The 24,005-nt window shown below is 40.7% G+C and overlaps 1 protein-coding gene across 1 annotated transcript in view; it reads right to left on the minus strand.

The window, feature by feature from the left end:
• The window catches only part of elmod1 (ELMO/CED-12 domain containing 1), a 73,203-nt gene that overhangs the window by 39,309 nt on the left and 9,889 nt on the right, over positions 1–24,005 (minus strand). Inside the window, exons 2-4 of the mRNA XM_078545519.1 lie at positions 8,429–8,574; positions 5,549–5,577; positions 973–1,070 (exon numbers count right to left, since the gene is read on the minus strand). Coding sequence (XP_078401645.1) covers positions 973–1,070; positions 5,549–5,577; positions 8,429–8,573 — 272 coding nt within the window. The 5' untranslated portion in view covers position 8,574. The remainder of the gene's footprint in view (positions 1–972; positions 1,071–5,548; positions 5,578–8,428; positions 8,575–24,005) is intronic.

Genomic DNA, 24,005 nt, shown 5'->3' on the forward strand with positions numbered 1-24,005 from the left:
AAGAGCGCACTCTGGCTTTTGGGGAATCCCCACCCGCCCGCACAGGGAGCGCACAGCACTTCCCGCCGGACGTCACACTGGGCTGGCCTTAATTGGCCTGCCCACATAAAATGGCGGCACGGCCTGCTTCTCTGGCGGGGATCGGCTCCCCGCCGGCCGGAGATTGGGTCGGGCCCACCCAGCCGACAAGCAGAAAATTCTGCCCATAAGTATCTATCATAAAAGCCATTCATTAACTGTTTGGAATAATAGACAGAACTACAAATTAATTACTCATTTTCCCTCCATCTTCCTTTTTCCTCCCTTCCTCCTTCCCCACTCTCTCCTCATTCTTTTTTGTTTCCCTCCTCCCTCTCCCCTCCCTCCTTTCTCTGTCCCTTCCCCAAATCACTCCAATTGCCTCCGCTCTTCCACCAATGTGTAACACTGCTTGGCCATGAAAATTTAAATTGGTCTTGATTACCTGCATGTAGTGCCATGAGATTGCCTAATATAATACTGTATAAAGATTTAGTGTTTAACATGTGGTATTTCAAAAACAGATTCTTCGGAAACCAGAAAATGCCACATCCGAAACTGGAACCCTGGGAAAACATCTGCCCCCTCCATGCCCACCACTACCCTTCTTTGGGGAACCCCTAGCATTTCTTTTGTAATGGTGGGGTTATGATTTACTTTACTCACATACAAACAGAATTGGCACGAGCACCTCAAAAATTATCAACAAATTGAAGACTGCTTTTTGCAGCACAATTCCATGTTCAGTGTTGAATGGTTATAACCTGAAATGCAATCCTGTACAGATTCACTTCCATGAAAAGTAATATTTAGTGAAAGATGGCTTGGGACTGTGTGTGTGCACAAGGATAATCACTGGTATATATCTTGTATATGAATTTTGTACTTGTACAACATTGTCATATGTGCTAAAAGGTCAAAGAAAATGCACAGCATTAAGGCAAATTCCATTACTGTGGATTGGTATCAGGATTAATTTTTTTCAGTTGCATGATGTTATCAACAGTCCTCTCGATATCGTCTATATGGGAGGTCACAGCAGACTGGAGTAGCTGCCAGACAGAAAGAGAATAGATTGAAGATGTACAACCAAAAATATACAACAACCCAATAGTCAAGTAAAAAATGCAACAACAAAATGTTATTTTAATCAAATTGTTATAGCTCATATATTACAGTTCTCCTGTTTTATTTACATTGGGATACATAAATCGAAAAATATTTCAAAATTAATGCTTATACTGCCTGCTGACATTGATGTTGAATGTAGAAAAACAAAACTTACTTATTGACATCTGCTTACATGCCTCTGACTACCATGAAGTTTTGACTTGCAGTTGGAGGCGGTTCAGAGAAGGTTTACTGGGCTGATACCTGGAATAAGCGGGTTGTCTTATGAGGAAAGGTTGGACAGACTGGGCCTGTCTCCACCGGAGTTTAGAAGAGCGAGGGGTGATTTGATTGAAGTATACAAGATCCTGAATGGTCTCAACAAGGTGGACGTGGAAAGGATGTTCCCTCTTGTGGGCGAGTCCAGAACTAGGGGGCACCATTTTAAAATTAGGGCAGGGATGAGGAGAATTTTTTTCTCTTAGAGGGTTGTACGACTTTGGAACTCTATCTCAGGAGGCGATGGAGGCGGGGTCATTGATTATTTTTAAGGCAGAGGTAGGTTGGTACCTTGCCTAACAAGAATCTAAGGTTATCGGGGGCAGATGGGAATGTGGAATTCAAAACACAAGCACATCAGCCATTATCTTATTAAATGGTGGAGCAGGCTCGAGGGGCCGAATGGTCTACTCCTGTTTCTATTTCTTATGTTTCTTATGACCAATAGAATAAAATATGACTGTCCTGGAGTGTTCAAACTATGCCAAAGGCTCCCGTTTTTCTGGCTGAGACTCTGTTCCTAATAGTTTCAGCTTGAAAGCATTGGGATAGAATAATCTGGTAGATTTAAGAGTAAGTAGTATCAGTAACGTATAACAAGTAACTAGCAAACAGCAAGGGGTGCAGCAGCAAAGATAAGATGGACAGGGGAGCATGAACACTGGTAGAAATAAGGCAGGTGGTGGGTAGGCAGCCAGCAAAGTGCTGTATGAGGAGCAGAGAAGTCATAGTCTTTATACTGCCTGCTGTTATGTTATTTGCAATTTTTCTTAGTGTATGGAAATATTTTTGATATATGGGGGGGATGGGGGGGCAAACAGGATAGTCCCTGAAACGGGCATTGGGATCGCAATGCGCAATTAACACCTGTTCTTTGGATATAATGAAGATTCCACAGCATCTTTGTGCTGCCTGTTTACTTACATGATTGCCACCTGTAGCCAGCACTAAATGCACTCTTGATTGGCTGTACCCATCAGCAGGGGCCTAAAATTTATATTATTCAGCATTCCTTAAACCTAGTTTGTATCTCTTAAAGAGGAGATAACAATGTGGCTGGAGTTGTTCTGCAACTAAATCTGGCCTGGGAAAGGGAGAGGATTGACTCAACATGGAAGAGGGGGAGTTCCAAGTATTCCTGACACTGTGGAAACGAGGAGGGCCATCCTCTATCCACAGGGGTTTGGAAGGTAGAGTCACACGCTGAAAAAGGCGCTGGAAGCAGATAACCACAGAGGTCAATGCCAAGAGCCTAGTTCCAGGGACCTAGAAGCAGTGCTGCCAGAAGTTCAATGACTTCACATAAGTGATCAAAGTAAATGGTTGTATCTTCAAATGCCATATCCTGCCAAGTGTGCAACTAGCTTCAGCCACTGTTCAAATCACCACATCTCTACCACTCAACTACATGTAAATTTTATCAGTCACAACACATACCTAACATGCAAATGCTTCACCTCACCCTCACGCACTTAGCATGTTTGCAAGCCTCACACACTTAGTATGTTTGCAAGCCTCACAACACATCTCAGTCTGCACAAACTGTCAGCTATTCCACAAAAGGCACTGTCAGCTCCATTACCGAAACAAATTGCACGACACTGATTGACATATTTCTCTCTTTCTTGCTGGAGGTGGTGGCACACAACGAAAGACAGCAGGAATTAACCCGATGGGAAGAAGTATGGCTGCATTTCCTTACCCCCATGAAGCAGATGTTGCTCAGCATCATAGAAGTGGCCATGCCTGAAACCATAGCCAGCAACACAGCTGAAACTATTGAAGGTGACAGTATCCTCATACCTAATCCTCCTTGTCACATCCCACTTTCTCCTCATCCTAGAATCTCTTGATTTATAAGCTGCAGGTGGTTTCAGCATGTACCTTACCTCCTACTTTGTTACCCCCACTCCCCTCACCACAACCTTACCCCTATGCTATTTTCCTTTCAGATACCCCAAAATTGCAACCTGGCCAGGCAGTGTAAGAAGACCAAGAGAATGATGAAGAGACACTGCCACTTGATTTCATACTTGCAGCCATGGGCTCGGGTACTGATACTTAATTTATATTAGATGATAGATTAGAGGCGGGGTCTGTACATAGTAAGACAACAGGCACAACAGCATGGCAGCCAGAGCTAGGGGCAAGACTATTGCAGGTGTTAGCTCACCAGAGGGCAAGGATGCACAAAGGTTCTGCTGCAGAGGAGTCAGATGATGATTTTGATGGTGGCGGATGTTTATACACAATAAAATACTTGTTGCATTGGGAAGCCTGCCAGAAAGCCTGCATTCAGTGCAAGAAGCATAGAGGAGTTTAGCACTAACTTAGCATAGGGTTGCATTTCTGAAATTTAGAAATTTAAGGGGTGATTTGATTGAAGTTTAAGATATCAAGGGGAACAGATAGTGTAGGGAGAAACCATTTCCATTATTTGGGACATACATAATTAGGAAACACTTTGACGCATGAAGGGTGGTAGAAATTTGGAACTCTCTTCGGCAGTTGATAACTGATGCTAGATCAATTGTGTACAGCTTGGAATCCATCCTTTAAAGCATAGAAGTTGTGGCCCACTTTGTCAACACACTTGACCCAATCATGATAGCTGATGTCTCAGATTCCATTGTAGCACAAGCAGTTTCCAATGAGAGTTTAAGTGCTGCCTTGGAAGCTCAGACTGATACCATTATGGCTGTGGTTATCAGTGTTCAAAGTGGCTTGCAGGGTATCACAGCAGTCCTACAATCTGTCCAATATATTAATAGGATTGCTGAGGGCTGCCCTAGGGGAGTGGCAGTAGTTTCACGGAACAAGGGCCTCTTGGAGGATGACAGCATTCAGATTACATACGGGGCTTGGCTGAGAGGCCAGGAATCCATTAGCCTGCTGAAACACTTGAGCCCCAGGGAAAACATTGCTTAATTGGCAGCTCTGATTCTCTGATTTATGCTGTCAATTGTATGATGTTTATTTATACAAGATAAAGAGGTTTCAAGTGCTTTTAGTTTCTGCTATTGATACTATAAAGGATTGGATGATTGACACTTTTATTGGGCTGGAGTAAAGAGGCTGTTTTTTTAAAGAAAGTGGAAAGTTATCAATGAATGACTTTTTAAAAAGTTTTTTTGACACATCCTACTGTCATTATGTTTTTATATACTATATAATGGATGAATGGCCATTAAGTGCCATAGCTGGGCATGGTGAGGCATGAGGGCTCACTAAGGTTGGTTGGAGGCATAACTTGGCATTGTGGGCATGAAGGGCCAAAGGGGATGAGTGGGGGGGGGGGGGGGGGGCATACCTTGCCATGGGGGCATGAGCGGCCAGAGGGGGTGTTTTGGGGGCATACAACGGCATGGGAAGCATGAGGGGCCAGAAGGATTGTGTGGTGGGCATGAAGGTCTATAGGGGTTGAGAGGAGTGATGGCTGGAGGCCCTTTACATTTTTATTATGACTGGAACGAAGTCCCACAGAACCGAGGTGGGCTTTCTAAAGAGCCCACTCCGCACCCAGCAGCTTGTGGCTGCCTCTGAACTTTCTCCTGGGTTGGCTCGCTTGTCTACAGCCTGCACCCACTCTTCCACAATGAAAATCCCGTCCTTGCAGGGGGAGGGGTCAAACCGGGAATTTTCCCGACTTGAGAATGAAAATGCAGCACCTCAACTTCGAAGAGTTAAATTACAAGGGGAGATCACACAAACTATGGTTGCATTCCTGAAATTTAGAAGTTTAAGGGGTGATTTGATTGAAGTTTAAGATAGCAAGGGGAACAGATAGTGTAGAGAGAAACCATTTCCATTATTTGGGGCATAGTCTAAAAATTAGAACCAAAACTTTTAGGAGTGAAATTAGGAAACACTTTGATGCACGAACTCTCTTCGGCAACTGGTAATTGATGCTAGATCAACTGTTAATGTTAACTCTGAGATTTTTGTTAAGCAAAGCTATTAAGGGATGTGAGGCAAAGGTAGGCACTTGGAGTTAAGTCATAGATCAGCCATGATCGTATTGAATGGCAAAACAGGCTCAGAGCTAAATAACTGACTTCTATTCCTATGTTTCTATGAATTCATATCCCAGTATAGTTTTCACAAGACTCATAAGGCATTGAATGCAAAGTATTCTACTTACTTCACTCCTGGAGGACTTTAATGATGCCTCTGGCAAGAAAATTATGAAATCAAATTATTCAACAGTGCAGACAAGTATACTCACAATTAATATTGAGCAGGAATGGTGGAGATCCTAAGCTGCATTGCACTCAACTTAATCTGACTGTCATTGTATTAACTATGTTTAATAACATATTTGCAGTGAACTGCTCCCAACCTTTCACTGTAATTTATGCCTAAAATAGTGCAATTACAGTTTCAGAATGTAGTTGCTGTTGGATTCAAGAATGAAGCAGCCATCACATACATGAAATGGTATGTGGAGCCAGGGAAGCACTGCTATCTTTCTTTTAATATCTGTCGACATAATAGATCCAATGAGAAAGTAGATTGCCATTATTTTTAGGAAAGAACAAGAATTTTATACTGAATTTAAATTTAATTTCAAGTGTTGTAAAACAAAATAAATTGTATCACAATCATTGCTCTGCTTTGTATTGCTGGTTAGAAGTTGTTGATAAGCAGACATCCTGGGGTAGAAATTCAGGTGTGCCCATTTCTATACCTCGGGATTCTTCTGCACAGTCTTGGGTGATCTCAGTCATATGACAATTTACTGTACCCCTCTTATGTCAAGATGGTCACAATTGTCCTGTTCAGACAGGCATCTCAATTTATCACCTTCTTAACAGACCTGCCAAGCAGAAAGAGTCAGCAGCCAACTTTTATGGACTAGCAGAATTCCCTTAGATACAGGGTGCTCTTTTGATGATATGCGTGGTGCCATAGGCCTTATAAGCAAACCCCCTTAATTGTATTGGTGGAAGTTCCAAGAAATTCTGCAGAGGTCCTTACAATCTTCATCTGTAACTTTGACAGAAGATTCACAGAAACTCTAAAATAACAGAATTAACATAGGCAGTTTCTTTTATAAATGTGAGTATAGGAATTAATAATAGGAAAATGTGACAGGTAATGTGTGCAGGTATAATTTCATTAATATATTAGATATATTACATTATCTATGTTTTAAAATTAATAACCCTTATCAGTTTTAAAGCCAAGAACTCTCAGTAATGTGGTCAACAGCATGTAACAGTTAAGAGTTAGATATCTTGGTCTGAAATTTGTGAGGGGACCCCTGACCTCCCACTTTAATTTCACACAGCCAACTGTTTACGCTATTCTGCAAGATTTCTGAAGTTACTGCAGACAACTGGGAAAATCTCCTAGAAACTCTAGTTCTTTCGTATATATGATCTGTTAACAAAGGCTTTTCAAAAATATTTTCCTTACAATAAATATAGATTTGCAGTATGTAATCATGGATTTAAAGCCTGTTTTATGAATATTTGTTGTGTAGCAACATATCTGAATTACAACACCGCCATTGCTACTTACACCTCCACCTGTCATACTTATTGAAATACAGTGTTAGTTACTATTACCAGCAGCTTAGTCAACAACCAATATCAGCAGCTTAGTAACACAATTAGCTGTACATATCAACATAAGATGTCCTTTACACAAATGTGTAAAAATAGAATTAGATTTTTCATCAATTCCATTATAGGGCAGTTTAGTGGTACAGACAATTGAAAACAGCATTTGCAAATCCTAAAAACCAGATTGGCTCTTTTTTTCAAATAGGTCTAGCAAATTGTGCAAAAACATTCCAACAAAGGAAAGCTAATGAAAGATTGAAAAGTAGACATGATTTTTCTGCAATTGCTGAATGCACCTGCACTTTAGGAATTTTAAATACTTTAAATTGAAAGCATATGGAGTAAATAAATCATTCACTGCAATTCACTCCTGCTTTATTTATCAGCATTGTTAAATGCACATATGCCTGACACTGGTGCTGGATTGTTACTGAAAGCAAAATGTGATGGGCACAGTAAGCTTGAAAATAATGCACTAATTTCCAAGGTATTTATTGCTTATTTTTATTATTGATGCTTAATTTCTAGCATCAAACTATAAATATAACATTTAATCAGAAATGTATTCAAGTAGTGTCAAGGATATATAGAGAGGACAACATGGGGATAATTTTCATATGAAGTGTGGAATAGGTGAATGAGTCACATATGGCCATCAGTCAAAGATGCCTGCAGGCGACCTGATCCACTTTTGGTTCAGGATCCTCATTATAAACTGGTCAATGAGCTGTCAGTGCAAAACATGCCTCCCAAGTGGCAGCTTGCTGACATGTGAGCAAGGAGTCCAGCAGGGTGGCCAAATGTGTAGGGCCTGCAGCAGCACCTTGAAGACCAAGGTAGAAGCATCGGGAACGATTAAAAAATGGAACTTCAGAGCAGCTGGCAACATTTTGCCGAATGAACCGCAGCAAAAACTTCGACTTTGAAGCCGTTAATCTCAAATCTCCATTTAATTTTCCTTGGCTGCAGCTGAGGATCCTTTCATATTACACTGACAATGGCATTGACCTCCCAACTTGTCCCGACAGCTTCATGCAGTCAATTGAAAGTGGAATTAATAGCAGCCATGCAGGTCAGAACAGGTGGGTGATTTTTATTGTATTACATAATCATAGCATATAATTAGTTGAAATTTAAAAGGCAGAATAGTACAGCAGGAGTGAGTCCAAAGATGGATTCTGCATCATACAATTCGTTCTATAATGAGTTCGCTAATCAGAGGGCAGGTACCAAGCAGTAGCAATGGTTTCACTATGGGAAGGGCAAAGAATAAGTCAGCTGCAAACAATCAAGATGCTACTTGGGGTGAGGGAGGTATATCTCCAAATAGTTTATAAACAACAGGACATTAGAAAAACATGGAAGCTGATCAACTGCTTTTATTCTCAGCTGAAAAATACTAGCCAGTGGAAAAGAAAGGACAAAGAAAGAAAACTTTGATTTTTGAAACCTACCTATTTTCAATGTCCTTTGAGCTCCAGGCTTCCTGCTGTAGCAGATTCTCTGCAGTTCACATTTTCCTGTTATTTTTCTCAGGGAAAATTTGAGAAAACGCCACAGACATTTGCAATAAATGTACAGACACAGTTGAACCAACATCCTGTAGTCAAGCAATAAAAATAAATTAACACCACTTCCAGACAAGAAATACTTCCATTCAATAAATACAAAATATATCAACAACCTAGGATTTAAGAACTTGCATAATAATAACCTATGCTGAAGTCTGTTTTTTTTGTATTTTAGAAAAAGAACACATAACATTAAATTTTGAAAAGTTGTTTTTCACAATCTCTTGTCAGAATCCTTTTTCCAGCAAGACTGGGTGTGCCCTGGTGTGACATATCAGAAATTTACAGAATCAATTAATCAGCTTCCCACCTTTTATGCAGCATTATCAGCAGCTGACATGACAGGTAATCAATCAGAGCTAGGGTTGCCAACTCTGGTTTGACATATTCCTGGAGGTTTCATTACATGACCTCCCGCTTCCAATCCAGTTGTACAGTTTTTTCTCCCCATCTCCAGTAATTTTATAATAAGCGTAAGTGTGTAAAGAAAATGAAAAAAATACCCATACCATGTTAATAGCTTCTCCTGGTTTGCCATCAACATTGTCCAGGATATTAATCTTTGATTACTGGAAATGCCAAGACAATCCGGGAGGATTGACAACCCTAGCCACAACTGTAAATTCACTTTTCCACAATTCATAATATACTTTACTAGCACACTTCAGTGTAAGATTAGACAAAAACCCATGTTTATCAAATTTAACAAAATTATTGCCAATACATTAAACACCTTCCACTATCACCCAAGTTCATGCTATATTTTTTCTTTAAATGGTCACTTTTAAAAATCTGTCTTATTTTGCTATCCTAGAATGATACAGCACAGAAGACCATTCATCCCATTGCACCTATGTAGGCTGTTTGAAAGTGCTACACGATCAGCCCCATACCCTGGCTCTTTCCACATATCCCTATACCTTCAATTATTTATCCAATTCTCTTCTGAAAGTTATTATTGAATCTATCAACAGAATCCCTGATCGTGCTCCTGTACCCCACCATTCCTCCTACCTCTTGCATTTAGGCTTGCTTAATTTCTCTTGTAATCTTCCCTACCCCATCCAATCAATAACTACCTTTATTTTTTCCCAAATCACAAATGATTTAAAAGGATTTGAGTACAGGAGCAAGGATGTCTTACTGCAACTGTACAAGGCCTTGGTGAGGCCACACCTGGAGTAGTACGTGCAGTTTTGGTCTCCTTACCTAAGAAAGGATATATTTGCCATAGAGGGAGTGCAGCGTAAGTTCACCAGACTGATTCCTGGTATGGCAGAATTGTTGTATGAGGAGAGATTGGGTCGACTAGGCCTGTATTCACTGGAGTTTAGAAGAATGAGAAGAGATCTCATTGAAACGTATATAGTTCTGACAGGGCTAGACAGACTGGATACAGGGATGATGTTTCCCTTGTTTGGCGGGTGGGGGGGGTGAGGTCACAGTCTCAGAGTACAGGATAGGCCATTTAGCACTGAGATGAAGAGGAACTTCTTCAATCAGAGGGTGGTGAGCCTGTGTAATTCTCTATAACAGGAGGCAGTGGAGGCCAAGTCACTGAAAATATATAAGGAAATAGATTTCTAGACACAAAAGGTATCAAGGGGTATGGGAAGAGAGCAGAAGTATGGCGTTGAAATACAGAATCAGCCATGATCATATTGAATGATGGAGCAGGCTCAAAGGGCCAAATGACCTACTCCTGCTCTTATTTTATATGTTTCTAAAACTAAGGAGGAAAACTAGTGATTGGTTCCCACTGATGATACGCAAAACTAAGAACTGGGAAGGAAGTGACAGCAACCCACAAATCACTTTTCTTCAGATTCCCTGTGCTTGTAGGAAAACAGATGGCCTCCACATTGTACCTGCAGCTGAGCTTAGATACGTAGTAGGGAAATCAAATCCACTTGGTGGTAATGTGGCATGCCACTGCCTTTAAGAAAATAAATTCCTGGAAATCAAATCAAAGCCAGTAGAAAAGAAAATACGTAATTGCTAGTTGTATAGTTATCCAGGTATGAAAATCAAAATGACAGAACTATATATATTTTATAGCACTGTGTGTAGAACTTGAGCCCATCCTTTCCAACATGAAGTGGGTGGTCACCTGCATCAACACCCCTGTACAATCGATCATGTTGCAGTGTCTGATGGCCAATGTCACAGTTTCCATAGCTTCTATCAAAGGTCTTAGTAATAGAGTGCAAGCTGAAACCGCTGGCTTGCAAGCTTAGACTGATGACATCATTGCTCTGGATGCAACTGTTCAAAGCGGCTTCCAGACATCACAGCAGTCCAATCAGTTTTACAACAGATTACTAGGATTGCTGAGGAGCTGCCCTTGGGAGAGTGGCAATGTCTTCATGGAACACAAACCTGGGCTTCTCCCATCTCTGCTTCGCTGCCACTGCCTTTGCTATTTGCCTGTAAGCCAACAACCTGCTGCAGCCCAGGCTGAGTGGTGCATTTGAAGCCAGAACTTCAGGTCCAGAGCTGCTGGAGGTCATCCTTCAAGGTCATCTGCAGTCTCCTCACTTGAAGGCCATGCTGCAACCACTGGGGAAGCACCTCATAGGAGCACTAGGATAGGCAGAGGGACCTACACTAAGGAAGTGTGCAAGAGTCATTACATAATATTGTTGCAAATATCTAGTTCATGGTTCATTTAATATTTTAGAGGTAATGTTTAGTTCTGGGAAGATTACAATTTAACTGTAGAAAATTGGATAAATGCAACTAAAGCAGCTTGGAGTCTATTACATTTAAAAGGTTGGGGCCATGTTGACTTAAGGGGTTAACAGCTAGAAAGTTAAGATCCTAAAACAGCAAGTGGGCTCACTTAGCTGAAGACGTGATGTCTACACTGCTTGCAAAGAAGTGCAGTCCAGAAAGATGTTTTGTTTTGGGGGTGAATTAGTTTAAAAGCATTCGGTGAAGCCTGAAAGGTTACATCATCAAGGAGATGGGTGAAGCTTGAGAAGGTTTTCTGGTTTCAATTTATCTGTGTCCTGTAGCAGTGGAAGAGGCTGTACCAAGAGGGTGCTGCAGTTAGCAAGCTCCAGGCAGTTAGGGCTTGAAGACAACCTGGGAGCCCTTGATGTAGCTGAGAGTTAGTTTGGACTTTGTGTCGTTTGCAGCTCACAGAGAAACCCTGTGAACCACTTGGTGCAGTTGGAGCTCAGGAGAAGTCCTGGGGAGATGAGAAGGTGGCGGAAGGTTGTTGGTTCCGTGCTGGAGAAGGTTAGGACTCAGAAGTCATCCTCGGACCATCTGTAGCTCGGTGCAGCTGGGAGGCTGGAGTTCAGAGAAAACCAGGGGCAGTGCCAGCTTAGTGAAACTAGCAGTCTGCGATAGAGTTGGAAGTATGGCGGTAATTAGAGGCAAGAGTGCAGCTTTGTGAATCCCATGGAACAGAGTCTCAGGAGAAGAGACTGAACCATTGAAGGTGAGCAGTTGTTGAGGCCGTCCGAGTCAGAGCGGCTTTTGAGGGAAATTTGAGCTAGATCTTTGAAAGTGAGAAGTTGAAATCCCTTGTAAGGGAGAGAGTTTTAATGAGATTTTGTGACTCTCAGTGGTCACTGACAGCTGGGTAGGTCACTGAGAAACCCTTCGGGTCTGTCTTGGTTGCACCTGCCATTTAATGTGCAGTGTTGGCTGTTTGACCACAATTTGCCTGTTAATTCATATTTACCTTGTGTTCATTCTGAATGTTAGAGTATAAAAATGGATATTGTAGATAGTTTTATTTTTCTGACTTGGTATAGTAAAGTTTATTTATTTGTTTAAAACTGTGGAATCTTGTGGTTTTATTCTCTTAATGGGTAACTGGAATTTCAAACTACTTTAAACAAAAAGTTACTAGTACCTAACTGGATTGTAACAATACATTTAAAAAAATTAAACTAATGAGTTTAATTGTATTGGAATGTACATTTTCTAGTGGTTTTTATTTTTCTGTTGGCCCAAAGATAAAAATATAATGGTACAGTAGAAGAAAGGTAAAGGATGTGGAGCTGCTGACGAATGGAGAGATGTGGATGAAGTTACTGGTAGCACTCTTGAAATATATAATATAGAGCTGGGCAGAGAAGGGCTACTATCAACTTTGTAGCCTCCCTTCCTCTTTCTGCTCCTCCACAGCCTTCACTCCTCTTCCACATAGTGTTCCTGCTCCTTAGTTTCTCACTCGACAGGCCAAGGCAAGGATTGTTTCCTCATAACAGCCAAGTTGAGCAGTGTGTAGTGTACTACAAATCTTGATGCCCACTCAGCTGAGTACTGTAGGGTCCCTCCAGAGCAGTGATGGCAATGGAAGTGTTGTCATTTGTATGCTCTTTAATGTTTCATGTCAAAGCATGCCTCTCATTTTGCATGCGTGAGTGTTCCAGACCAAAGTCACGAACCATGCTAATGAACGGATAACCTCGGTCACCCAGTAGTCAGCCTTTAACTTGCTGTGGTGTATCAAATACAGGTGGACCAGAATGAAGGAATAGCGACTACTGCCAAGATAATAGGTTTTTATCAGATGATGCATTGCCTGTAGATTGTTACAGCCTTCCATATACGAAGCTTTGCACATTGCTGGTCAAACTCTGTGTTAAGCATTGCCTAGTGAGCTCAGGAGCCCCCCCTCCAGCACGGCAGTCTCTGCTGTATTTGCTGGGGAGAAAGACAGTGGGGGTTCAGAAGGTGTGCCACTTGAAGGCCTCTATTTCCTCTGAGCTCTCTTCTTGGCCAGCTGAGCTTTTTGTTTCTGCTTGCCTCCTCTAGTGCCCTTCCAAATGGTCAGCCTCCAGCATCTGTCTCCTAGGTGTCACCGTCAATATCTTCATATCTCACTTGCAGGTATCCTTGTAGCAGAGGTATGGACGCCCAGGAGGTCATGACCCAGTGGCCAATTCGATGCAAGGAAAGTTTTTGGGTGTATGGCTGTCATCTATCCGATGAATGTGGCTGAGCCACTTTGGACATCTTTGGCTTAGTAATCAGTGTATGCTGATGGCATTCGCCTGCTCCAGGGCCCCTAAATTGGCATCTCTTGACAGGACATGTCTGAGATAACAAAGGTGGAAACTGTTCAGCATTTTCTCCTACCCAACATTATATGTTATACAGGTCTCACTACTGTAGGGGAGTGCACTGAGGGTACAGGTTTGGTCAACTCGCAGTTTGGTGTTCTCGGTCAGGTTGCTGTTGTTCCACACTTTCTTACACAGCCTGGACATAACAGCTGTAGCTTTTGCGATGCGCATGTTTATTTCAGCATCAAATGATAGATTGCTGGTGATTGCAGAGCCTAGATATGTGAAGCTATCACCAATCTCCAGCATCACATTATCACTGTTGATTGATGGCTAGATGGCAATGTCCTGGACCATGACATTTATCTTCATCAGAGAGTTGCCCTATGTAGATGATGCCATATTAGCATTCCATACTGTGGAATACTTCCAGTGGCACCATGTGCAAACTTTCACATGCTTATAAAGTTTGATTTGAGCCTAAGGAACTTAACTTCCAATCCTTTGTATTCTAGTCCCCTTGAAATAGAGTCAACAGTTCATTAGCCTTTTATTTTTGTTTAAACTTTCTCCTAGTCTTCAGTGATTTCTGTGCTTGGACCCCTAAATCTCTGCCATAGTTTCTAGCTTCTTGCTATGAAGAAAATTTTCTGATCTAGAAACAAAGAAAATAGGAGTAGGTAATTCACCCCTTCGAGCCTGCTCCACAGTTCGATATGATCATGGCTTATCCTGTATCTCAACGCCATACTCCTGCTCTCTCCACATACCCCTTGATGCCTTTAGTGTCTAGAAATCTATTTCTTTCTAAAATATATTCAGTGACTTGGTTTCCACAGTCCTCTGTGGTAGAGAATGCCACAGGTTCACCACTCTGAGTGAAGAAATTTCTCATCTCAGTCCTCTCTGGCCTACTCTGTATCCTCAGACTGTGACCACTTATTCCTGCCTCCCCACCCCCCCCCACAGCTGGAGGAAACATCATCCCTTCATCCAGTCTGTCCAGCCCTGTCAGAATTTTATACGTTTCAATGAGATCCCTTCTCATTCTTCTAAACTCCAGCAAATCACCTCATTTCCTCACATGGAACTCAAGCTGCAATAGTTTTGCTCAATTACTTAATTTACCAATGAATATTTGTAACTTTCTTCTCCCATCTACACTACTTACTGTGCCACCTAATGTGGTGTAATCAGCAAACTTGGATGCATGGTTATCTATTCCATCATTTAATTTATTTATAAATATAGTAAAAAGTTGACGCCCCTTGGGACACAGCTCATAAGATTCTGCCATTTGAAATACATAACCTTTTTTTCTACACTTCATGTCCTACCTACTAATTCCCTACCCAAATCAATAGAATGCCTCCAATTCCCTGTGCTTTCATTAAGTGACGTTGTCTCTCATTACTTTGAGTACACAATACTGCAATATAACTCAAGATAGGATTTTAAAAATATCTAGATGGTCTGTTGACATAAGTTATTTTTCAATCTTTTTAATACCTCTGTGTTAAAGATTTACTATTTTGTTCGAACACAAAGTGTGCTTTCTCCCCTTACTACATTTCTTGGGTAAGAATGGATTCTTTACGAAAGATTTCAACTTCAGAATCCATGTTGGGGCAATAGTTTCTCTTTTTCCTATTCACCTATCACCCATCTGCTCACTAACCCATACTGGCTCCTGGTCAAGCAACGTTTTGATTTTAAAAATTCTCATCCTTGTTTCCAGATCCCTCCATGGCCTTACCCCTCCTTATCCCTGTAATCTTATACAGTCCCACTGCCCCACCGAGATATTTGCACTCCTCTAATTTTGGCCTCCTAAGCATTCCCAGTTTTAATCCCTCCACTATCAGTGGCTGCGCTTTCAGATGCCTGGGACCCATGCTCTGGAAAACCCTCCTTAACCCTCTCTGCCTCTCTACCTCGCTTTCTTCTTTTAAGATGCTCCTTAAAACCTACCGTTTTGAGGAAGCTTTTGATCATCTGACCCAATATACCTTATCTGTTTCAATGTCATACTTAGTTTTATAATACTCCTGTGAAGCAACTTAGGACATTTTATGTTAAAAGTGCTATAAGTTGTTGTTGTTGTTTTCTTCTATATCAAGAATGCAAGAGAAAAAGTCAACATAGTTGATTATTAATAGACACATGTCTTGAACATTCACAAAATACACCTCAGGGATCAAAATAATTAAACATGCATTACTGAGTTATTAATCAACAACATAACACAATCAAGAAGCCCTAACAGATGAAACATTTGTTAAACAACATGGATAATTGATGGAAGGATGAAGATATTTTCTCACTTGTCTCCCCCAAATTTCCCCACATCAAGCCTGATAATTTAAAAAAAAAATTCATTCATGGGATGGGGGAGTCACTATTATTGCCTATCCCTAATTGCCCTTGAGAACTCAGAGGACATTTAAGAGTCAACCACATTGCTGTAGATGTGGAGTCACATGTAGGCCAGACCAGGTAAGGGTGGCAGATTTCCTTCCCTAAAGGACATTAGTGAACCCATTAGTGATGGGTTTTTACGACAATCGTCAATGGCTTTATGGTCATCATCAGACTTTTAATTCCAGATTTTTTATGGGATTCAAACATGGGTCCCCAGCGCATTACCTTGTATTTCTGGATTACTAATCCAGTGACAATACCACTACACAACCACCTCCCCCAATGCTGACCTCCTTGGGTCAGCCAAAGGAAATAAACAGGTAGAGGCCTTGGATCAGGTTCGCCACTAAGTAGGAAGCTATTTGCGGCACTGTGACCAAAGGAAATAAATGTTTTACAAAACAATTTTTTTTAAACATACAATTTAATACGTCAGGAACTTGCATCATGCATCTCTTCATTCAAATTTCAGTTGAGGATCTATCACCATCAATATTGTAACTTATTCCCAAGTTATTTGCCATGCTGTTACAGATCCAAGTTTAGCAACACTTGCAGATTCTCCTGTTTATTAATTTTCTAAAATTTGCCATGATTTTAAAAGCATTTTTACAGGACGTTTAGAAAACTTCCAAGTTTGACTGCTAAGGCTGTTAATAATAGGGTTTTTAGATTTTGTCTGTTTACTTGCTTCATCTCATTAAGTGTTTCTGTCTACTGAAAGATAAAGAAGCACACATTTAGGCACTTCTGAAAGACAATATCCAGACAATATCCAATAACAAATATTTTAAGCATTTCACACATAATGATGACAGCATCACTGTTGACTTTGGTTTTCTGTACCAAAATATTTATATAGAAAATTGTGAATATAAGTTTTCTATTTATCACAAAGGCTATTCGAACTATACTAATATATAAAATGTGTAAAGGACTGTATAAAGTTTGCCATGTATTTTATCAGCTCCCACTGAATGTGAAAATCTACAGCTGCTGCTGGTATAAGGACTACAAAATCAGTTTTTAATAAAAGCAATAATTCACCTTTTCAGTGTGTAAATTCAATCTGTTTTCACAACTAATTCTTAATTTTTACATACTGCACAGGATTTTGATACTTACATCACTGTGGTAAAGTGAGGTGTCCTGTCCCTTTAAGAGAATGCAAGTGTACTGATCATGTGACAGCATTGACAAATCACTGTACAGCACGGGCATCTGGGAACTGTAAGTCTAGTTCTGGAGGTTTCTGAGTGAGCACGTATGATCTGGTGCTCTGCCCTATGTCTCAATAAAACATCACTATTTATTCTTACATCAGTCTCTCCCCATTATTGATTGCAAGCAGCAATTGAAGAGAACATAGGAAGGCGTGCAGTTAGAGTTCGGTTGGCCACGAACTCACTTACCCAAAACATAAAAGTGGCGACAAGGATAAAAACATTGCAAGACCCCTGAGTGAGAGTCCACAAGACATGTGAGGAAAGCACTGGAAAGGGCATCTGTACTTGTAAAATAGGCGACAGCTGATAATCGGAGCAGAAAGCAGTGCTGCAGTTTAAAATTAAAAAACCCTGCAGAATCGCAATGCAGGGATTCTGCCAAAACTCAAAAAGAGTGCAAAGCCCAGCAGAGAAAAGCCCACAGCTGCAAAGACAGAGTTAAAAAGCATGGTGACTGCTCTTAAAGCAACAATGCATTTAAACTGGTAAATACATGAAAAATGGCTATGGGCATAAAATTATGAGACACCCAAGAAAGAGCGCAAACCTGTGGTGAGCCAACACCTAAAATTCATCATTACCTGGAAAGCCTATCGGAAGTGCAGCCCCTTGCAGACGATCACGATGCCGCAGTTTGGCATGTCGATCCATTAGACCCCATTGCAGATGACTGGTCCCAGTATGTAAAACGCCTAGCATTCTTTTTTTTACTGCTAATGACATCATGGGGGAGGAGAAGAAGAGGGCAATTGTTTTGTTCTCATGTGGGAGCAAAACATATGGGCTGATCTGCAGCCTTACGTCACAGAGCACCCCAGACCCGAGGACTTTCGATGAGTTAATAAAAATTGTACAGAGCCACCTGAGACCAAAGCTCTCAGTTACTATGCAGTGCTTCAAGTTCAATTCAAGGAACAGGCATCCAGAGGAGACAATAGCTGACTATGTGGCTGTTTAAAGGGCATTAACTGAGCATTGCGAATTTGGAACGTCTATTAGTGATGTGTTGAGAGACTGGCTGATGTGTGGGATTGGAGATGATACTATCCAAAGGTGTTTGCTAGCCAAACCTAGTCTAGACTTCAATAAGGCATTAGAATTAGCTACTGCGATGGAGAGTGCTGATAGAAATTCCGAAGTTATAAAAGATACACAAAATGGCTCCTTCCATCTGGTCGAGCGGGACAATCCGGCAACGAAAGGCACGAAAAACTTCGGACTCCACGGAAAGGCGGGAAATGCTCTCTAGCTCAAGACCATTGAAAAACAACGGTACTGCAGTGAAAACCCACAAAATGAATAAGAGAAATGCATCCAGGCCTCAAGTGAGTGAACAACAACTCAAACAAGTCAAGTGCTTTTTCTGCCACCGCTATGGCCGCATAATGTGGCATTGCAGAGAAAGACTAAAACAACATTATAAAGGCAAAAGGAAAAATCATGAAATGTGCCTAATGGAAGAGTCAGAAGAAAAAGAATAAGACATCCATTCATTATATAACCTCAAAGTGGGTAGAACCGAGGCAATCCAAGTAGTCATTAGGGTTAACAGACAACCCATTAGAATGGAAGTTGATGCAGGAGCATCGATGTCCATCATTGGAGAACATACATTTAAGATATCTGAGTAAAGGAACCCATCCTTTGAAGTTAGAAGTTTCTGACACAAGGCTGAGGACATGCACGGGTGAAGAAATAAATATGAAAGGGGTATGTCAAGTCAAGTGCAATGTGAGGCAGAGTCTGCAAAATTATCCCTATTTGTAACATCAGGCAGGGGACCTCGGAAAGAACTGGCTGGGAGAGATAAATCTTAAGTTCCCAATTCGAAACCAGAAGTGTTGCTGCAAGAAAAAACGAGCACGCAAAGACCCAACGGGTCTAACCGTAGAAGTGTTATACCGAAACAGAGTTCAAGCTGAAGTCCGCATCCTTTGAAAGGAAATGGAAAATCTATTAAAGGACTTTCTTGTGTTACAAAATTCAATCAGCTCCAAACTTGTGCCACGAAAAAGATATGAAGAAGAAAAGGAAGAGTTAAGCCTGTCCCTGGCCGAGTTAAGGAACGAATTAGCTGAGAAGGGGTAACGATATGCAATTCTCCAGGAAACTATTAATGAGAATAGGAAAGAATTGGAAGAGCCGAAGCAGCAGCTGCATAAAAGCCCTGAAGTTTTACAGCTACAAGGCCCTGAATTCTCAGAACAGCTGTTGGAAAACCCAACTACTGAGCTCATTCACGTTCAGCTCACGCCCGAGTCAAGTCCAGCCAACAGCGAAATTAAAGAGAAGACAGAGATATGGATCAGTGCTCCCACGAAAAGGACACCCAGGAAGAAAGAGAGAAATTATTGACAGTCCTTGGAAAGAAAAACAAAAAGACATTTTCTTTTACCTTTTCCTCTTTCTCCTCACACATCATGTAGCTGATCGTTGTCTGGCTTTGTGCTTGTTGCCCTTTACCTGTTTCAGCTTGGAGGTGAGGGACAGCAGGAGTGAACATGACTGCACCCAGAAGATAGTGAAATCATCCACTCAGGAACATAGTGGGCAACTGCCCCTGAAAAGGAGGTCTCGGAAATAGCCGAGGTAGTTGGGCTATGATGCTCAGCCTGTCAAAGAAGGCCTCCTGAGAGACTTGACCTCTAACTATTTATACAATAACTATTTAATGTGTTTTAAGCTTTTTAGCTGTGCTTTTAAGTAAAGGGGGAGGGATGTGATAAAGTGGGGTACCCTGTACCTTTAAGAGAATGCAAGTGTACTGATCATTTGACAGCACTGACGAATCACTGTACAGCGCAGGGAACTGGCAACTATAAGTCTAATTCTGAAGGTTTCTGAGTGAGCGCGTATGATCTGGTGCTCTGCCCTATGTCTCAATAAACCATCGCTGTTTATTCTTACATCAGTCTCTCCCCGTTATTGATTGCAAGCAGCAACTGAAGAGAACATAGGAAGGTGTGCAGTTAAAATTCGGTTGGCCAACGAACTCATTTGCCCAAGACATAAAAATCACTAACCTCCCTTTTCTGTTACATTCCGACATTGGATTAATGTCATCACACCTTTACTTATTTTTAATTCAGATTTTCAATTAATTACGGTTGAGCACTAGCACAGAAACGTGGTGGAAACTAAGCTTTAAAAAGTACCAGAATGTAAAGTTGATGAAACCATATAAGATTTGAGAGAAGTATTTTTAAATCAGGAAGTAAATTTTGTTTCAAAAAATCATGTGATGTCACTGTTTAGGAACAGAACATTTTTCTACCTTTATTTTGTTGGTTTCAAACATTCTCATCTTGCGCAAAGCATGGATTAGGTATAAGGTAAATCTTCATCTGACAATCAGCTTTAAATCAATTTCAATAAAGGATTTCCTATCACACCAATAAGATATTACTGTTTGTGACGCCAGCCATTCTGTGCCATATGAGTGAGTCTACTAATTAATGGGCAGTTTTGTGCTATGAACTCACATCTACTTGGAACTGGATTAGGAATACCTAAATTAGGACTTGGACAAATTTCAGGAAGAAAAGTTTTTGTCACACCAGTGCAAGATGGTTTAAACCTAAATTTCAATAGCAACAGTATTATGTTTTAACCCACTGCACTACCAAAGTCCTTTTCACGTGTTATACTGTAACTGACTGGCAGGATTTCTGATCAAGTTGCCACAATTGCTAAAATGCTAATAACATGCAGGAAAGCATTTAATTGTTTCCAATTGGCCAATCAGAAAGTTTGCACATTTTTGGGACACTAAAATTAAATAATCACTCAATCTCTCACAAGCTCTGCAGTATATTTTTGTTGCTTTTATTATAATCAGATGCACAAAGATGTAAGGAGTAGAGGTATGTATAAGCTTGAAATAGGCAAAGGTATAGGTTATAAAAACAGAAAATGCTGGATAAACTCAGCAGGTCTGGTAGCAACTGTGGAGAGAGAAACAGAATTAATGTTTCAAGTTCACATGACTCTTCTTCAGAGCTGAACAAGGAATAGTTTAGTGGTCCAAGTTTCATTTTATCGGAAACTGCTTAGAGTTTTGTTTCCCTAGAAACAAAGCTAGTGTTCTGAGGTAATGACAGCCATGTTGAACGGGCACCCACAGTTGGATAAATGCATAAACAGAGAGCCATAGTAGAAAGTCATGCTAAGCTTTTGATTTAATTTTGCTTAATTAGGACTCCACTGGAATGTAAGTTGATTAGTGTGTGGATGTAGAATAAAAGTTACTTTAGTGAATTATTCCATGGTTGAACACTTTGCTAAGAAACAAGGGCACTGGACTGAATGACAATTTATGGACTCATTAACAGGTCATCTGAATATGAGTTTTAGACATAAATAACTGATATTGGAACAGATACAAATATAATGAAAATTCTGCAAGTTAGCTTTGAAAGTCAGAGGTGAAATGTTTCTTGGGAGGGTTGAACTGGCCATGGGAAGCATCTCGAGATGAGATAAGGAAAGGATGATGTAAGGCCTATGCCTAGTTGATCAATAGCAGAAGGTACATGTAAGGACTCAAGTAGTTAATGACAGGTGATTGACATTAAAGGCAAGGTTTTCACAGAGATTTAGAAAAAGACTTTGATGTTTTAGAGGGTAATAAAGTAAATCTTTATGGGGTGAGAAGGCCTTGACAATACTTCATCCAGGTCCAACCCTGAAAAGGGGTATAAAGTAAGAGACTGTGGGAGACCTCAGTGCAGTAGGTGCAGTAAATCCATGCTAACACTCTTGGGCAATTTGAGAAGTCTGAAGACGTGAGGCACTGAGAAGAGATGATGAGAAGAGGAGAAAGAATAGGAAGTTGTTCGTACAAGCTAGTCAGCCTGCCCAACCTGGGCTGGTATTCACCACTTGTTACATGTCATATATTTTTTCTGTATATCTAATATCACGTACTTTATTTGAATTGTTGCTTCTTAATGAACTGCTTTAAACCACATAAGATCACGACGCCCTTGTTTGGGTAAAAGATCCCATAAGGAAACAGTGACCATAACGTGCTGGAATTTAGCATCCAGTCTGAGAGTGAGAAACTCGGGTCGGAAACAACTGTGCTAAACTTAAAAAAGGGTAATTACAAAGGAATGAGGGTAGAGTTGGCTGGAATGGACTGGGAAAGGAGTTTAGCAGAAAAGATGGTTGATGAACAAAGGCAGGTGGTTAAGCAAATAGTTCATGACTCACAACAAAGATATATCCCAGTGAGAAAGGAGGATTATAGGAAGGGGGTAAATCAACCATGGTTAACCAAGGAAGTTAAGGGTGGTATCAAATTGAAAGAAAAAACATACAATGTGGAAAAGATTAGTGGTAAACCAGAGGATTGGGAAAATTTTAAAAACCAACAAAAGATGACCAAAAAAATAGTAAAGAGGGAGAAAATAAACTTTGAGGGTAAACTAGCAAGTAATATAAAAAAGTACAGTAAGAGCTTCTTTAAATTTATAAAAAGGAACAGAGGTCAAAGTGAACATAGGCTCCTTACAGAATGAGGCTGGGGAAATAATAATGGGGAACTAGGAAATGGCAGAGGAATTGAATAAATATTTTGCATCAGTCTTCATGGTAGAAGGCACTAATAGCATTCCAAAAATACTAAATAATTAAGGGGGGAAAGGGGCAGGAAGGAAATAAATACAATAACTATCACTAGAGAAAAAGTACTAAGGAAACTAATGGGGCTAAAGGCCAATGTGTCCCCTGGACTTGATGGGTTGCATCCTAGGATATTAAAGGAAGTAGGTACACAAATACTGGAAGTACTGGTCATAATCTTCCAAGAATCCTTAGATTCTGGAAAAGTCCCACAAGATTGGAAAACTGCCAATATAACACCCTTATTCAAAAAGGGGAGACAAAAAACAGATTACTATAGGCCAGTTAGCTTAACATCCATCATTGGGAAAATGTTAGAATCTATTATAAAGGATGTAATAGAAAAGTATTTAGAAATACATAATATAATCAAGCAGAGTCAGCATGGCTTCAAGGAGGGGAAATCATGCCTGACAAATTTATTAGAAATCTTTGAGGAAGTTACAAGCAGGGTAAATAAAGGGGAACCAGTAGATGTAACATATTTGGATTTCCAAAAGGTATTCGATAAGGTACCGCACAGAAGGCTACTTAATAAGATAAGAGCCCATGGTGCTGGGGGTAGTATATTAGCATGGATAGAGGATTAGTTAACTAATAGAAGAGAGAGAGTCAGGGTGAGGGAGGGGCATCTTCATAAGACCATAAGAAATAGGAGCAGGAGTAAGCCATTCGGCCCCTCAAGCCTGCCCCGCCATTCAATAAGATCATGATTGATCTGCCCCTCAACCCCTCTTTCGTACCAGCTCCCCGATATTTAAAAAAATCTATCTACCTCCTCTTTAAATACTTTCAGTGACCTAGCCTCCACAACTCTCTGGGGTAGAGAATTCCAGGCATTCACTACCCTCAGAGAAGAAATTCCTTTGCATCTCAGTTTTAAATGAGTGTCCCCTTATTCTGTAACTACGTCCTCTAGTTCAAGATTCCCCCACTAGTGGAAACATCTTCTCAACATCTACCCTGTCAAGCCCCTTCAGAATTGTGTAGGTTTCGATAAGATCACCCCTCATTCTTCTAAACTTCAATGAATAAAGGCCTAATCTGTTCATCTGCTCTTGATAAGTCAACCCCTTCATCCCAGGAATCAGCCTAGTGAATCTCTTCTGAACTGCTGTCAATGCCAGTTTATCCTTTCTTAAATACGGGGACCGAAACTGT

This window comes from Cetorhinus maximus, chromosome 7, assembly GCF_964194155.1.
Source record: "Cetorhinus maximus chromosome 7, sCetMax3.hap1.1, whole genome shotgun sequence".
Taxonomy (NCBI): domain Eukaryota; kingdom Metazoa; phylum Chordata; class Chondrichthyes; order Lamniformes; family Cetorhinidae; genus Cetorhinus; species Cetorhinus maximus.